The sequence below is a fragment of the Alexandromys fortis genome, unplaced genomic scaffold, assembly GCF_014885135.2.
Source record: "Alexandromys fortis isolate MF-2015 unplaced genomic scaffold, M_Fortis_MF-2015_v1.1 scaffold_70, whole genome shotgun sequence".
Lineage (NCBI taxonomy): Eukaryota > Metazoa > Chordata > Mammalia > Rodentia > Cricetidae > Alexandromys > Alexandromys fortis.
In genome coordinates, this window is record NW_026067955.1 from 1,827,044 (window position 1) to 1,844,435 (window position 17,392).

General features: G+C 51.5%; 1 protein-coding gene across 1 annotated transcript in view; it reads left to right on the forward strand.

Moving 5' to 3' along the window:
* Positions 1-17,392, forward strand: part of Hcn4 (hyperpolarization activated cyclic nucleotide gated potassium channel 4) — a 39,636-nt gene that overhangs the window by 6,173 nt on the left and 16,071 nt on the right. The window contains exon 2 of the mRNA XM_050151798.1: positions 14,661-15,084. Coding sequence (XP_050007755.1) covers positions 14,661-15,084 — 424 coding nt within the window. The remainder of the gene's footprint in view (positions 1-14,660; positions 15,085-17,392) is intronic.

Below are 17,392 nucleotides of genomic sequence, written 5' to 3' on the forward strand. Positions count from 1 at the left end.
TGTAGAGCCGAAGGTCCTGGCCCAGTCCCCTGGGTGCTTGTCGTATAACTGAGGCAGCCGTGGTTCCAGCCTGACTTGAGAGTGCTTACAAAACTGGGCTGTCAGCTGCTAATTAATAGAAAGGCCACAGAGGCCAGCCAGGCAGTCCTGCTTGGGCCCAGGGGATGCTGAAGAATCCACGTTTCCCAGCCAGAGAGGGCCACTGGAGAGCAGGGGCATTATCTTGGCTTTGGAGAGGATGCTCCCTGCCAGCCAGGCTTCCTTGCTAAGAGAGCAGTGCCAGGGACCTGGAAATCTGTGGTCCCAAGGGCCAGGAAAGCACTCAGAGATACTTTCTACCTTCACTGCCATCAAAAGCTGGGGCAGGAGACAGCAGTGAGTTCTCTGGCTTGAGAATGCTCAAGATAGCACAGAGAGTACTCGGGTACTGCTGAACAGCATCCTGTGGACCACATACAGTGCAGAGAGTACTCAAGTACTGATGAACAACATCCCATGGACCACATACAGCGCAGACAGAGAGTACTCGGGTACTGATGAACAGCATCCTGTGGACCACATACAATGCATAGAGTACTCTGGTACTGATGAACAGCATCCTGTGGACCATGTACAGTGCAGAGAGTACTCGGGTACTGATGAACAGCATCCTGTGGACCATGTACAGTGCAGAGAGTACTCGGGTACTGATGAATAGCATCCTGTGGACCACGTACAGTGCAGAGAGTACTCGGGTACTAATGAACAGCGTCCCGTAAACCACATACAATGCATAGAGTACTCGGGTACTGCTGAACAACATCCTGTGGACCACATACAGCACAGAGATGAGCTGTTTGGCTAGCATAGTGCATCGTGACAGATCTGAGTCAATGCGTTAAGATAGCAAGATAGGACATGGCACTATAGGGACTGAAGACATGGCTCAGTCAATAAAGTGTTTGCTGTGTACATACTGGGGACAAGAGTGTGGATCCATAGCACCCACATTAATAATTAAAAAAAATCCATGTGTAATTATTTGTGCCTTTAATTCCAGTGTGGAGGAAGAGACAGGAGGATATCTGGGGCTTGGTAGCCAGCCAACCTAACCAAATTAGTGAGCTCCAAGTTCAGTGAGATACCCTATCCCAAAAACAATAAGGTAGAAAACAGTTGAGGACACTGCCTGATGTTTGGTTTCCACACACACGCACACACACGCACACACACACACACGGTATGGTTGGGGACTTCTCTTGAAAATACTGAGAACAGATTTGGCTTCAACATCCCCACCTCACAGCCAGGAGAGCCAGGGGAAACCAGTGAGTGGTTCACTATTTAGTTGGGTCCGTGTTGTCCATCTTGTTTCTGAACCCTAGCTGTTTCTGTCTCCTATCCAGCCTTGCCATTTGCCATCTACTACCCAAACCCTTATCACTTCAAAGTTCACGGCCCTTCACTCAAATTGAAAGACTAAAGTCAGGTCATTTATAGACCATTAACCACCATCGTAAAGCAGCTGCCATATGCCAGGTTGTTCAGGGAGCTGGGTACATTTTATCTCTTTGACTCTTCAGAGTGACCCCCAGATGGTTTCATTTTGTTCATCTTATGGACAAGGCTGATGTGGTGGTCAGGGAGCAATTTATTCGCAGTGGGAAGAACCAGGCCTGGCATCTGAACCTCATCTGTGGGACTCTGAACTTCCATCCTCTCTCTTTCCTCCTCCTCCTCTTCCCCCTTTACCCTCTTCTCTTTAAAATTTTAATTATACAAGTGTTTCTAGAGAATCAAAAATATGGAGGGCCTCAGAAAAAGGGGTGATCAGAAGGTACAGGAAATCCACTAGGTCTCAGAGCCCCAAAGGAAAGACCTGAGCAAATCCTCGTCTAGAGCCATCCTTGTGTAGACAGAGGCAGAGGAGCTGAGAAGGCCACAAAGGAAGTTCACGACAAAGGCAAAACCAGAACCTACTGGGTTATGTGATGTCTCTCTACAAAGGCTTTAAGACCCTATTCTCCCTCTGGCTTTCCGAACAGGGCTTCCAGCCAAGTCTTCCTGAATGGTCCTCACCCCAGCCTCGTCCTTCATGGAAACATACACCTGCGCTGTGGGTACAGCTGGGCGGTAAACTGCACACTGCACTTGGCTACTGACGATGCAAAGAGATTGGGAAGAGGGAGGGAAAAATGTTTTAAGCTCATCTCGGGAGCAGAATCTTCCTTTATCTGACAGTTCAGAGTATGGGGACTTATCCATATTCCAGCTCCACTTCAGGGCTGTCACTTTTGAAGTCCAGATACCCACCCCACCTCATTCTCCCCTGTCAGGTCTTACTGATGGGTAGACCGTTGGGATTTTGGTAGCACACCAGGGTACCATCTACATCCCTGTTCCAGGAGGAGAGGGACAGATAGCCAGGGTGTCTGTGCTTGGTCCACAAGAGAGACAAACAGTGCTGTGATCTGTTTATCAAATCCTTTAGAAAAATGAGGCTGTGGAGTAGGTGTGCAGATTAGTACTTAGCTGAGGCCGATGTCTGGAACCTGATCAGTCCGCGATCAGGGTCAGAGTTCAGTGTCTGATGCAGACCAGGGTTCAGTCTTAGAATGCGGTCTGGACTCAGAGTGTGGCCAGCAGGCTTAGTTTGTGATTAGGATCAGGGCTCCGCTTATGATCAGGATAAAAAGTCATTCTTAACTGGGATCGGGGGCTCATAAAGTTAAAGGCTTGGCTCAGGCTTGGGAGCAAAAGCCTCTGAACCCATTTCTGTGTCCTCCTGGAGGGCCCAGAGCTTGGAGCAGGATGGAGAACACTCACCGCCAGGTGCTCTCCTCGCCTTCCCGGAGCTCCCGTGCCTCTTCCCATCGGAGCCAGCTGCCTCTGGTCCTCTCTGGTAGGCAAAGCACAAATATTATCAATAAGTGTCATTGCCACCACTGCTGGAACATGACCACTCCCCACCCTGTTCTGCACCCTCATTGTTGGGGCTGGCGTCTGGTGTTCCCAGCCAGGCAGCAAGGCCCGAGGTGCCCGGAGAGAGTATGGGCTCCATTATGGGACTCCCTCTGCCCAGAGCACCTAGAACTCTAGAGAGCATGCAGCAGGGGTTCCAGGTCTGATCCCGGCAGCTGCGGGGGCCCGATAATTGTACTGGTGATTCTGCGTCTGTCTAAGCATTTACCCATGTGGGTGGATGTGTTATGTCTGCGTGAACGAGGCTTTCAGAAATTAATACATAACGGGGCTGGCTAATGCGTTCTTTTCTCGGCTTGAAGAGGAGCAAGATAAGAGGATCATGCCCTCCGGGAGTCTGTATGTTCCAGGACTGTTTCCATGTGTTGTGGGAAAGAGGAGCCACCACTCACCTGACAGGGGAAGATGCTAGCTCCTTGTAAAGTCTGGTTCGGGGAAAACAAAAACGATAGGCCAGTGTGGAGAGATGGCCAGTGAAGGAAGCCAGTCAGAACTGGCTCTGAGAGAGAACAGTCCTGCTTGCTTTCTAGGAAGAAGATGGTTGGGAGCTTGGCCACCTGCTTGGGGTGGATGTTGTCTGTCATAGAGGGAAGGTGCTCAGACCCTCGCTCTTTGAATCTGCACTCCTTAAGCGCTGCTTTCTCAACTCCCGGGCCTCTGGCCCTGTTACCTGTCTGCTCCTGCTGTTGCTGTGTGTGTACAGTGAGCCTGCAGCTGCCTTGGAGGATGCTCCCTTCTGCCTTCCCCACAAGGCCCAGAAGGCAGACACTGCTATCATAATGTCACTGAGTGTGTGGCCTGGAGCCCAGAAGTAATTACCCTGCAGTCCCCTTGAAGGCCGGAGCAGCCTTTGTCAATGATTAACACAGGTCCCTGGCCACTGACTGCCCAGCCAGCCACAGCTTTCTCCTTTCTGCAGTCCCTCAGAAGATATGACACACCTGTGTTTCCCACGGGCACAGCAAAGACCTGCAGGCTCCCCGTTCTCATTGAATTTAGAATTGTGGTCTAGCTGAGAAGTTTTAGCAGATGAGCTAAGGTTAGCCCACCTGGAGTCCTTGCTTTTCCACCCTGCATTGGCCTAAGTGTGAGTCCTCCTGTACCAGGAGTTTGTCCTCCCATCCTTATCCTGCCTAGCCGTGGAACCCCAGCAAGCTCCTTCCCTCTCTCAGCATCCAGGGTCAGGACTTGGGCTAAGCCTGAGAAGAGAGCAGAGCTAATTGCACAAATAGGTATTGAGCCTGCAATCCTGACCCCATTAGTGCAAATTGAGCCAGCAGGGCCCTGCTGACCAGTGGAGCTGATGAGAAAGTACCTTGGCTCTACCGAGCCACGCCAGACAAGATCCTGCAGTTTTATAGCCTCCGGTCCTGGAGTAGTGGGGGCGTCTCTGGCATCTTTCTGCTGAGGACTTGCTAGCCCTTAGATGCAAGAGACAGGGCGGGAGCTTTCCATTGGTGCCCAGCCTGTAGAGTTTTAAGAAGACTTTCTTTGCTATGTTCCTTGGGCAGCCTCCCCAGGGACCAGCTTGGGGGCAAGGGCTTCGTGAAAGTGAGCTGAAGTATCATCGTCTTTGCCTAAGGTCCTGACTGTGTTCCCATAGCTCCTAGGGGCAACGCCAGAGACTTGTCCACTCCTGGAAGCTGAGAGCTGGCCTTTCAAGAGCTCTCAGTGTTAGGACTCATGGAGACTGCAGGCCATGCTAGGTGGCTGTAGATGGAGGAACTCAAGGGCTAGAAGGACTGACAGCTATAAAGTGACTGCTGTGCCGGCCTCAGAGATTCTTGGAACGCAACTTCTAGGACAGGGCCAGGGAAGAGCATGAGAATCAAAGGCGAGTCTAGCCATGTGGGTTTGGCTAAAGTCTTGCTTCTCTGGCCTGTTTTCTCCATTTGAATATGAGAAGGACTAGGGTCGCATTTTACCAAGGTCCTAAAGCGTGGGTAGTGGCCACTGCAGCGTCTCCACGGCCTTTATGTAATCACACTGACTGGCCTCCCCAAAACGAGGCTAAGCAGGTTCAGTTCTAGGAAACACTCTGTCTTCCTTCACTTTTTTTTTTCTGCTGTGATAAAACACCATAGCCAAAAGCAACACGGGGAGGAGGATAGGCCTTTTTGCAAGGGCAGGTGAGGCTGGCTACCTAATTGCCCTTGGGAGTGGGGGGGCTTACACATCCAGATCACAGTTCATCATGAAGGGAAGTCAGGGCAGGAACCTGGGAGCAGGAACTGATAGAGAGGCTGTGGAGGAGCGCTGCTTACGGGGTTTGCCCCTCATGGCTTGCTCAGCCTGTGGCTTGTTTGTTTTGTCAACTCAGAACTACCTGTCCAGGGGTAGTACCACCCACAGCGGTCTGGGCCCTTCCACATCGATCATTAATCAAGAAGGTGACTTGCGTACAGGCAATCTGACGGAGGCAAGTTTTCAATTAAAGTCTCTCTTCCAGATGACCCTAGCTTGTGTAAAGTTGACGGAAACATAGCTAGTGCACATCGTGTGGAGGGCTCCCCTAAAGGCCGTCTGACCATAAGCATCTGCTAGGATAGTTTCAGCTTGCCTCAGTCTTGCGTTGACTCCCCAGGGCCCGCGTCAAATTCTGACTTCTCTGCCCCATGCATGTCCAGCCCTGTTCCTCGTCTCTAGTGAACTGTGCCCTACCTTTCCCCACACAGACTGGAGAATCGGGCTGGGAGGGCCTTCAAGGATCTCAGCCCTCTCTTAGCCTCCTTGCTAAGATAGTTTTCCAGGGGATAAACTAGAGACCCATCTGGCCCCAGGCCCTCAGAGCCCATATTCTTCAGTGCGATCCTTACTGCTCAACTGACCCGTCTCGGCAAAGCAGGGTGGATAGCAAAATTTCACTTCCTCATTGGAGTCACTGTGGTCTAAACCCACCGGAGGTTGGAACAACTGGAGTCCATTTTCTCCTCCACCCTGATAGGCCTTTTTGCAAGGGCAGGTGAGGCTGGCTACCTAATTGCCCTTGGGAGTGGGATGGTTTTCATGTGCTCTCCTATAACAATAGTCTATTTTTGTCTCACTCTCCTGAAGAGACAAGCAGACGGCTCCTGGGTAGTGGGACCTGAGCCTTCTTTGATTCTAATAAGTGTATCTAAGTTGGTTAAATGTCGGTCCTTTTCCCCGTTTTCTTCAGACTGTCTTCTCTCTCTGGGTGTTGGAGCTCTAGCCTGAGGGGGCTCAGCATCTGACAACTTGGAGTATTGTAGAACAAGCAGATGTTCCTTGTTGTGCAGTTGTGTGTGTGTGTGTGTGTGCAATATATGCATGTGTATATATTTTTAGTTTGTGCTTGTGTGTACAGACAAAACATTCAGAGAACTCAACCCCTGGGAAAAGCAAGGTGTTATCATCTTGAATTCTTAGCAGCCAGGCTAGGAGGAAGACATGTCTTTGAGCGGTATAGTTAACAGTTCATTCCCAGGGAAATCTACAATCCTCATGGCTCCTGAAGCTCCCAGAAGTACCCTCACTTCTGGGCCTGCCTTTCAAGGTGTCCTTGTCTTTTCTCCATCCAGGCATCAGGCTGAGGCCTCTGAGCCACACTGTTTTCCTTTCCTTCTCCAGGCTCAGCCCTCTCCTCGGCCTCTGTGGCCTCTGTGGTACCTTCAGTGTGCCTGACCTTGCCCTCTCTGTGTACTTGTGGGGGATCTGAGGAGGACTTTGAGAGAAAGGGAATACCGAGAGACACAAAGAGAACTGAGATCCTGGGGCTCCTGGCCCCATCTTCTTCCATATTGCAGGCCTCAAGTCACAGTACTGATCTCTGACACACTACCCTCCCCCACCCCCGGTCCTCTTTGAGACTGTAGTAGCAAACAGGCCACACAGTCCCATTTTCCCTTTGAGCCTCAATTGAATTCCCTTTCGGCAGCCCACAGCTTCTGGGATGCAGAGCCAAATAAATCCCATCTTCTCTCCCAGGTTAGGAAACAGCAACATTTGCCACTGAGTTGGCCTCCAGGTCGTCAACTCTCCAATGGGCGGGTCTGCCCATCTCTCAGGCTGATTGCTGCTTGGCAGAGACTTTACAGGGTCCCCACAGCTCTCAGGTTAGGCCTTTTGTTGGCACAGAGTGATGATGGTGGGGATAATGGCCCAGGTGTGCTGCTTACACACGCCGTATAGTGTGTTAGAAATAGTATCCCGCAGCCAAGGATGCAGCTCCGTTGATGGAATGCCTGCATGGCACACTCAAAACCCCAGGGTCAGGGCCTGCCACTGCGTAAACCTCACATGGAGGCGCACACCCGTACTCCCAGCCCTCTGCAGGGAGGGAGGCCAGAGGATCGGAAGTTCAGTCATTCCAACCTAGGCTAAAAAAGACCCCAGGAAATAAGAGCATCTTAGCTAATTGCACCAAGATCACTGATGTAGGGACTAATGGTCTTATTTTAAACCTAAGAAAACAGGTTCAGACAGTTGAACGTGACTTACCAAAGGCCACGCAGCCTGTCAGGAAAATAGCAGAGCGCCTCGCCGCCATCCTGCTGCAGCCTGGCTCCTCAGAGTATGCCCCTGGCTCAGCAACCTCCGCACAGCATGGAGTCTGTCAGCAACACAGATACCAGGCTCTATCCTCAACTGCTAAGGCCAGGCCTTGGGAGCCCCCCAGCTGTGTGTATCCCACCACTGAAGGATTGTCGTTTGGAAGGGGTCATAGTCCACAGTCTGCCTTGCTCCCATTGAGTAGCTGACACCAGTCTTCACTCCATCATGAGGGGCTGGGACCTTAGCCTTAGGAGAGAGAAGGAATAAAGGATCATTCAGGGACCTACTATGAGAACTGAACAATTGTTACCCAAATGAATGACAATTGAAGAGACAGCGGAGACTCATGCTTACAGCCCAAGCCCAGCTGGCAACCCTTGGTTTTGAATCTGTGTCTGCAGCAGCCTAGGCAGCTGGGAGCAGCTACCTGGGAGCCCTGTGATTCTGAGTCAGAGATATTGAGGTGGGTTAAAAATAGAGCTCTGGTGGCCAGGCGGGGGTGGGAGGAAAAGAGCAATGGCTCCACTGTTGTGGGGAGACCCTGGAGCCTGAGGGGGGCTAGGCAGGAAGGTGGGTAGAGGAGTGTGATCCCCTCTAGAAACCTGAGCTGAGAGGGTGACAGGAGATGGATAGGTCAGCTATGATTGGGGTGACGTTGACATGCAAGCCCGGGGCAGAAGTCAGCAGGGTCTTCTCACCAGCAGGCCGCCAACATATGACTGGGGTGTAAGGCAAAGGAAGGGGCAGCGCTACCTAGGGGCACAGCCAACAGGAGCCTGCGCAGAGAGCTGAGGGTGGCAGGGGTTCTGCCACAGTGGCCTGCAGCCTGCGGGCTGGACTCATGGTTTTGGCTGTAGTCTTTAGAGAGTTTAAAATAAAAGGCTGAACTGGTGAAGTATCTTGACCCTTGCCAAGCGTGCGTGAGGCCTTGGGTTCAGTCCCCAGTACAGCATAAAACCAGGCGTGACAGCATGTGCCTGAAATTCTATCATTCAGGAGGTGGAGGCGGGATATTCAAGGTCATCTTTTGCTTTATGTCCAGATGGAGTCTAGCCTGGGATACGTGAAACCAGTGGGGAAAAAAATGCTTGGAAAGGGGAAGGACTGGTGATGGCAAGAGAAGGGCCCAAGGCCCCTGGAGAGGGAAGAGGTTGATCTCCAGAGGCCGATGGAAGAGCCACAGGCTCCCTTGGGCTTAGAAGGAAAGGGAGAGAATGAACAAAGGAGTGTAGTGGCAGAACGGGGACATCCTGGTGTCTTATCTCTTCTCTGTTGAGTGGAAGGCGGTGGTGTCTGCTAGTCGGAGGGACAATAGGTGACTTCAGAGTTTCTGGAAGAGGGGCTATGGGTTGGGGTGGGCATCTGCTGTGGTCTCCTGGAAGAACCTGGCAGGGTTGAGGGCCCAGCTGAGAGTGGGGACAAGGGGTTCTCAGGAGCCTGGTTATTTAGTTGAATGGGGTTGGGGCGCGTCCTGCTGAACCCCATGCAGACATGGAAAGGGAGATGCTCACCCAGGCCAGGGTTGTGTATTTGTGAAGACTGTTCCAGAAAGTCAGCATGACAGGTGAGAATGTGCTTAGGGAAGTGGTAGGGCTGGACAATCGTGTTTGGGACAGGCAGCTCTTTGGGGGAGGATCTGAAGAGTCAGCAGACTGTAGCTCCAGGGACCCTGAGGCTAACCAAGCACAGCTGCAGAAATCAGGAGGAAGGGAGGGCAGAGAGGCCGTGCACTGGAAATGCAGAGCTGGAGCAACTGGAGGTGCCCGCTGGTCTCGTGTGTGTGGCTGCAGCGGACAACTAGGAGGGGTCGTTGTCACTGGGACTTCCAGCTCCCAGGAGCCTGGGTTTGTCTGAATCCGTGGTATAGAGTGGAAGTCATCTAGGGTGGTGGCAGGACAGAATGCAGCGGAAGGTTGCAAGCCAGGTGCCGGGATTGCCACAATCCCCATGGGTAGCAGATGAATGCTGGAGGGTAGCCAAGAGATGACAGGATGCCCAAAGGATCTGGTAGGCATTTCTACCAGAAGCAGGTAGTGACAGCAGGAGGCAGGGGAGGATGCTGGCTCACCCTGACCTTGAGGTTTGAGGGGCTCGCTGGAGAGTGATGGTCTAGGTTTGTTAAGGGGGGAATGTGGATGGGTCAGAAGAAAACGAAGAGGCTGAGGAGGAAGGGATCATGGAAGAGCATGCAGTAAAGAATTGGAGGGGAGCAGAGTTGGGGAGTAATAAAACACCACCAGCCTAACTCCTATTTCTGTGGAGTAGTTAGGGCAGGATTCTGGAGTCACGCTGTTTGCCCTTGAATCCTTGATCCACTGTATATATAGTGAAGTTCTCAGCCTGATGAGCCTCAGTCTCCTTGTCTGTAAAAAGGGCATAACCAGTGTCTGCATCTTAGTGTCTTGCAAGGACTAAAGAAGACAGCCCACATACAGATTAGTGCCTGGCAGGTAGCAGGTGCCTAACAGCTCCTGACTGCTGTCCCACATCTTACTGTCTGTTGCCACAGGGAAGTTCCTTTGCTGAACAGAAAAACTGGCAGACAGTACACGATTGGAGGAGATTGTCTCAGCTCCTGTCACTTTTCCGAGACTTGAAGACTTCTGGGTTCTGTGATTTGTTGAAGGGCTAGCAAGGAGAGTAGGTGGAGAAGTTGAGGATGAAGGGGCGGGGGGAATCTGCTAACACAGAAGCCCAAGGCAGGGAACACAGGCCAGCCTTATGAAGATGAAGACATTGAGCCTTGGACAAGGGAGAGGACTTCAAAAGCTAGTGGCTTCAGAAGAGCAAGACTGTGGATGAGAAGGAGCCTGGGAGGGGAGGACCATGGTCTTGCTGGCTACTGTGAAGGAGCTAAGAGTCAGAAGAGGGAAGGGGTGGCTGGGCTGTCAGGCTAAGGAGCTTGGGCCTTCTTCTGCAGTACAGGTTCCCATAGGGTTTGGGTCAATGATCACTTACTCATGACTTGGAAAGTTAATGCAAGAGTGGAGGGTGGGGGCCAGGTAAGAGGGAGGGGCAAGGGTGCAGAGATTCAGATCTGGGGCAGAAAGGGTGCTTGGAGACATCATAGGAGAAGCCAGAGAAGACCCGATAACTTCCGAGGGACTTGTGAGGACAGGTAGGGTAAGGGAGGTCTGTAAAGAGCTGCTGGAGATTGTGAGCCTTGGGTGCAGTGACAGATATGCAGGTTGTACCTTTCAGCTTGGAGGAGGATGCTGAGTTCAGCTGTGTACTCACTGGGTGTAGAGACAGCTGGCCCTCCAGGTGGGCACATTGCGCAGGCAGGTGGGAAGGTAGGTCTGGTGCTGGGAGGAGGGTGGGGGCCTGGAGCAGGGACCATCTGCACGCAGGAACACGAAGAGATGGGGTGCTGCTTAACAGGGTAGAGGACCAGGACTGCAGTCAGAATCCAGGGACCCAGGACCAAAGACTTGCCCTTCAGAAGCCTGCTGCCTGCTAAGAGGTGAGGCCAGGTCTCAAGCTGGCCGAGACTTTGGGTTAGAGGTTAAAGAGGCCCAGAGGAGGTAGCTCAGATGAACATGGAATGATGGGAAAGATTTGAATGGCAAGACGGTGGCATTCTCTTTCTTCTGGCTGACAGGATTCCTAGGGGATAATCATTTGTGCCAAAAGTTGTGTACAAGTGGGTATGGCTGAAGGTGGGTGTGAGCAAAATGAGGACACAAACAAGTGTTTACAAAAACACATATATGTGTGTATGCATGCTTGCAGATGTGCAGTCTGTGGTGCATACACACACGTGTCTGTTTGCCTACATATTTGCTCACAGGCAAGCATGAGCTTGTGGCGAAATGAGACTACAGGAAGCTATTCTCTTCAGCCCGCATGGAAGGAGAGGGTTCTTTGTCTAGTCCCAGAGTCTCTGAGTTCAAAGTCAGGAGCTGCCTGCCCTCATCTCCATAGAGGGTAGCTCCTCCCCGTGGGATACCCATGGGGTAGGCCACCCCGTGAAGTAATACAGACACCAGGGCAAAGGGCTGTTTGTCTATCTGCTATTACTCAGTCACTCTACACATGGGTCCTGGTCCCTCTGTGTCAGTTTCTGGACCTCCACTCCCAGCCATCTGCCTGATCGATCCAGACGAGGCAAAGCCCAAGGCCAGGGAGACAATCCAACACCTAACCTGACCAGAACCCAGCTGTTGCTTTCTGACCAGGACTCATTCTCACTGGAGGGGGCAGGCACTTGAGTGCCACAGAGACCCAGGCCTCTAATTCTGGCATGTGCCAATCCCACAGTGTCTTGGTCTGACTGCCTATTGCCTCCCTATCACAGCCTGGTGCCTGCTACCATGGTTGGCTGTCTTGGATTGTGATGTTATTTCTGAGTGGTTCTGGGGACAGCAGTGTGCTGTGGGAACATTGGGCACCTATGTTGTGGTTTCAAAAATGCTACTATCTCCTTTGACTTTAGTTTTCTCTTCTGAAGGATAGGTACAATTGTTTCTGGCTGACATTCAGCTAATGACCACGTGACTTTTAACCCTGGAGAGATCTTCTGTCCTCCCATCCAGGCCAGAACTTAGGAAGCCCTGATATCAGGAAGCTCAGTCCTCTCAGATTTTCCCCAGCAACCCTTTCTTCTTCTGCGTCTGGGGCATGGGATGCATGTACCTTGGTAGGACCCTCTCCACCCTGACTCAGTTCAAGGAAGGTTCATCTGTCCCCTGCACCCCACAGAGCTGCCTAACCCCCAGCCCAGACTCTGGTTTAACTGACCTCTCTGAATCTTGCCTCTGCTCCTCATTAGCCGTATGGCCCTGGGAAAATGCTTCTCTTTGAGTCTGTGTTATCATCTGCAGAACACAGACAGTGGTAGCTGTGGTACTATTGTGAGAGTTAGATGGTCCAATTCATGGAAAGCACAAAGTTAAGTACTCAATCTTTGTGGAGTGTTTGGGGGCTCTTTACAAATAAAGACTTTTCTGTCTTCAAGGAGCCACCAATAAAAAGCCCTAGTCATGGGAAGGATACTTCTGGCCACCCGGACTGGGGGTGTAAAGAGATTGCTGAAGATGCCAGCAGGGAGGCTGTTGCCAAGCTCCCCTGGCTGGACCTGCAGACTGGGGCTGGCAGGCGTGACGGACACTGTCCATGGTGCTGAACACAATTTTGGGCTCAATTCAGAGATTTGTGCAACCATCTGGCAAAGAGCATAGAGTCGCTGCATACAAGGCCAAGGGCAGTTCCCAGAGCCTGAATCTTCTCACCTTCTCCGGCAGCGCTTTCCCGGTTTCTCCCGTCATGGTCACCAAGAGCCACCTCTTCAGATGCCCAGCTGCATCAGATGGTTTCTTAGACCCCAATGCTACTTCTCCAAGGGGACCAAGAGTCCCCTCAAGTCAAGGCATTTGGATGCAGAGGCAAACAGATGCTGTCATCTGATCAGTCAGGTGCTGTGGTCCCTGGCTTCTGCCACTGGTTCTCCCGTTAATTACAGGTTCCCCTCTGGCCCTACTTCCAGTAGAAGTTTTGCTCCAGCTAGTCCCTGGAGAGTCCATCTTCTACCTCTCATATCTTTCCTGCCAGTGGATTGACAGAAATCATTTATTTACCCACTTAATAATAGGTGGCATGTGTCAGAGCATTTTCCTGGTCTCAGTTTATTTGGTTCTTCTGACAGGTTTTGCTGGTGCGGTGTGTGCGTCGATGAGAATCTGAACAGATGAGAAAAACAGAGGCAGGAGCAGATGCAGGGTTGGCCAGCCCTAGAAATCTAGCCCTTCCAACAGGCTGATTTGCCCCTCACATAGCTTCTGGGATGCTCTGGGATGGGAGAAGGAAGAACCACTACTCCGACCCCAACCCAGATCGGCCAGAAATATCTGGAGCACCTGGAAACTTGAGATTGAAACAGTTAGTCAGAATGTAAGGAAATGGGTGGTTTCGTCTCATGCAATTTAGTTTTATGAAGACCACTAAATGCAAACATTCTCCTGTTAATTACTGTCTTGAATTTGGTCTGTAATTGAGGGAACTAGAGCTGGGGAGGGGTGGGGTGTAGAAATCCGCCGGAGTGGCAGGCCTGCTGGAGTCAGCATTCCCAGCCGCTCTGCACCCAATCTGTTAATTTTAGAAACTCCTCTAGCCTGGGTATATTATTAGATTTGTGTACGAAGGGCCACATGGCCCTAAGTGGCTCCTCTATACCACAGTATTTTTGTTTGTTTGTTTTCCCCAGGAGATTAAATGAAAAGGAATGATGGTTCTCTCTCTCTCTGTCTCTCTCTTTCTCTGTCTGTGTGTGTGTGTGTGTGTGTGTGTGTGTGTATGGGTGCTTTCATGCTGTGTGCGTGTGTGAATGGGGATACCTAGATGTGACTTTAATGAGTATATACAGCTGTCTTTGAGTGACTCGTGTGTGACTGGGCAGAGTGTACCCAGATCAAGAACGCCCCATAGAAGCTGAAGTTGGACCCACAGCTCACTGGTGGATGCGCTGTGTGTATGAAGTGTGCGAAGGTGTATGGCTGCCGGGTAACACCCCCATATCCATGTGCAAACTGGGCAGAGAGATGGGAAAGGCATTTTCTGATGAAGAGGGACACTCTAGAGCCGAAGTGAGGGAAGTTAGGTCACGATTACAGGTCTCTACAGTGAGGAAACAGAGGCCTAGACTGAGGAGCTTGGACCTGCTGGATATCACATAGAATAACAGTGACAGAATCAAGCTGGAAGTCAAGCTTCTACTTCCCAGGCACCTGCTGAGCGAGTGGACATCCCCTGGTCTCTGGTCACGCTCTGTGGCATGGCTGTCTGACAGCCAGTCTCAGCCATAGCTAAACCTCGGGGAACCTCAGACTAGCCTGAGCCTGGGGAAGATGATGTCAGTTTCTTCTGTCACTAAGAAGCAGTCTCCTATTTGTCCCCTGAGGTCATTGTTTGGCTTGTTTTTCAGCTTGACTCTTTGGGGTGGGCTGAATGGGGGAAGATGTGACACCTGGGGAGCTCACTGGAAGATGGGGTACCCTGGGTCATGAAGAACCTCTGTCTGTGCCGTGCCCCGTGTTTGCAACCTCCACCCTTGCCCTGATGCTCACATACCTGTGTCCCCAAGTGCCTCAGAACCCCCAGACTCTTCCCCATGTGCTTTCCCACAAGTTTCCTTTCTACTCTGTAGCTCATCCTCTCTTTCAGGGTGACTGACTCCTTGTTTCTCTGGGCAGATTTTACTGGGACCTGACGATGCTGCTGCTGATGGTGGGAAATCTGATCATCATTCCTGTGGGCATCACCTTCTTCAAGGATGAGAACACTACACCCTGGATCGTCTTCAACGTGGTGTCGGACACATTCTTCCTCATTGACTTGGTTCTCAACTTCCGCACGGGGATCGTGGTGGAGGACAACACAGAAATCATCCTTGACCCACGGCGGATTAAGATGAAGTACTTGAAGAGCTGGTTTGTGGTGGATTTCATCTCCTCCATCCCCGTGGACTACATCTTCCTGATCGTGGAGACGCGCATCGACTCAGAGGTATACAAGACCGCGAGGGCTCTGCGCATCGTCCGCTTCACCAAGATCCTCAGCCTCCTGCGCCTCTTGCGGCTTTCCCGCCTCATTCGGTACATCCATCAGTGGGAAGAGGTGAGTCCTTGGACAGAACCTCTCTGCAGCAAGGCTAGGTTCCTGCCAACAGAGCAGAGCCAGTGGGTGCTTTCTGAGGGCTGCGCACCGCGCCCCTGTGTCTGCGCTCTGTGCGCTGGCACCCAGTTCGCTTAGGGCAAGGGGCAGGAGGTTAAAATACACAGACACACACACAGACAGAGAGACAGCAACGCGGGTCATCCTTGAATTCCCCGAGAAGGCCCCCTTTATTGTGTTCAGTGGCAGATTATAGAGAGATAGCCACGCCCCAGCCAAATCCACCAGAAACCACTCTCCTGCCATCAGGAACTCCTGAGGGTCTCGTGCTCAGAGCAGCTGTAGGCACTCAGATCAGGGGATTACAAGAAATTCAGGATTTGGGGTCTCACTGCTCTCAACATCTGAGAATTGGAGATGGCTTGCGTGGCTATAGACGGCATGCCTGTTCCAAAAAGCATGCAAGCAAGCAAGCTTCAGGACTTCCTAGCCTGTTTCTTTTTCTTTTCTTTTCTTTTTTTTTTTTTTATTTTTCGAGACAGGGTTTCTCCGTAGCTTTTTGGTTCCTGGCATCTGCCTCCAGAGTGCTGGAATTAAAGGCGTGTGCCACCACCGCCCGGCCCTAGCCTGTTTCTATACAAAGCACTTTCCAGATTGTATCTCATTTAAGTCCTGACGATCACAAAGGGCACCACACAGATACCTGTAGACACTCATACACATGCTATGTCGGAATGGGACTGGGTTGTTGATGCTACAGAGTTATGTTAAATGCAGAAATCTGGATTGGGGGGGGGTACAGATTTTGTTGGCAAGTATCTTAGATTGGGTTCTTTTAGAATGTTCTCCAAAATGGGGATTTTCATGAAAGTGATATTGTAGGGGGAGGAGAGGCATCTTTAGGAAAACACGGCAAGGAAAAAAGGGCAAGAGGGCCAGGAAAATGGGAAGTCAAGTGAGGGGTGACGCCAAAGACCCGTGGGGAGTGCTGCCACAGTGCACACCACACCCTGGACTTGTCCTAGTCAGGAAAGGGAGCTGGGATGTTTACATTCTCTTGCTGGGGAGTCAGTGGTCCTGGGTATTCCAAGGTCTTGTGCCCACAGCTGAAACAGTTTTCAGATTCCACACAGGTGCTGGCTTCGGAGCCAAAAGTCCCTGGGGCATGGGAGTCCTGTGTATAAAACTGTAAGGAAATTCAAGAGTCTGAGGGCTCTGGTTACAGAGACTAAATTTAGGAAAACCTCAGATGAATTTGACGGGTCTACACCATTCTGGAGATCCTCAACTCACTCCGAGCTGGAGCACTGGTCCATATAAGGCAAAGAGAAGGGCTAAGGCGTGGGAAAAGAGATGCCGGTGACTTTGCCGGGTGTTGGGGACTGAATTTGCTACCATCCTAGTTGGCTTTCTGTTGTTATAAACACCGTGACCTAAAGTAACTTAGAGAGAAAAGGGTTTATTTCATCTTAAAGCTCCACCATGAAGGAAGTCAGGGCAGGAGCTCACGGCAGAACCTGGGGGAGGTCACAGAAGAACACTGCTTACCAGCTTGCTCACCAGGGCTTGCTCAGTTTGCTTTCTTAGACACCCGAGGACCACCTACCCTTGACCACAGTGGGCTGGTTCTCCCCACATCACTCTTCCATTAAGAGAATGCTCCCAAAGGCTAGCCTGCAGGCCACACGGATGAGGACATTCTCTACTGAGATTCCTCCTCTCAGGTGACTCCTGCTTGTGTCAAGTTGACAAACACTACCGACACAGGCTCCCCATTTTGTTCGTGATAGCGAGCAGGCCTGGCTGGGAGCTTTCTCAGGTGTGTGTGGGGTGCGGGATATGCTGCATGAGACACTCACCTTGGCATGCGGATTAGGCTGTGCTAAGCAATCTCATTGCCAAGGTGTCTCTCCCCGCGGGCCTCCCTGTCTTCAGAACCCGTGCTTGGCTGGGCTGAAAGCCCATGATCAGGTTCCGACGTCCCTGCCCTCCAGCCCTGCGGCTGACGGCAGATTCAGGTCAGAGGCGTCATGAACACACGTGCTATGGAAGAAGTGCCTACACCAGCTCGGCAGAAGCTCTCTGCAGCAGAAATTCTCTTGGGCTTGGAAAATTTGCATGATTCCTGCTGAGGCAATGACTGAACCAAGGTCACAAAGCGGCCCACTGGCAGAAATGAGGCTGGATCCAGTTAGCTCTCTTGGCTCCCAGCAGTGTGGTTGTCTGAAGGCAAAGGTGTAAGTCACAATCCCACACCAGTTTGGAATTATAATTAATAGAATGGTTATTTATTTAAAGGGGAAAAAACTTA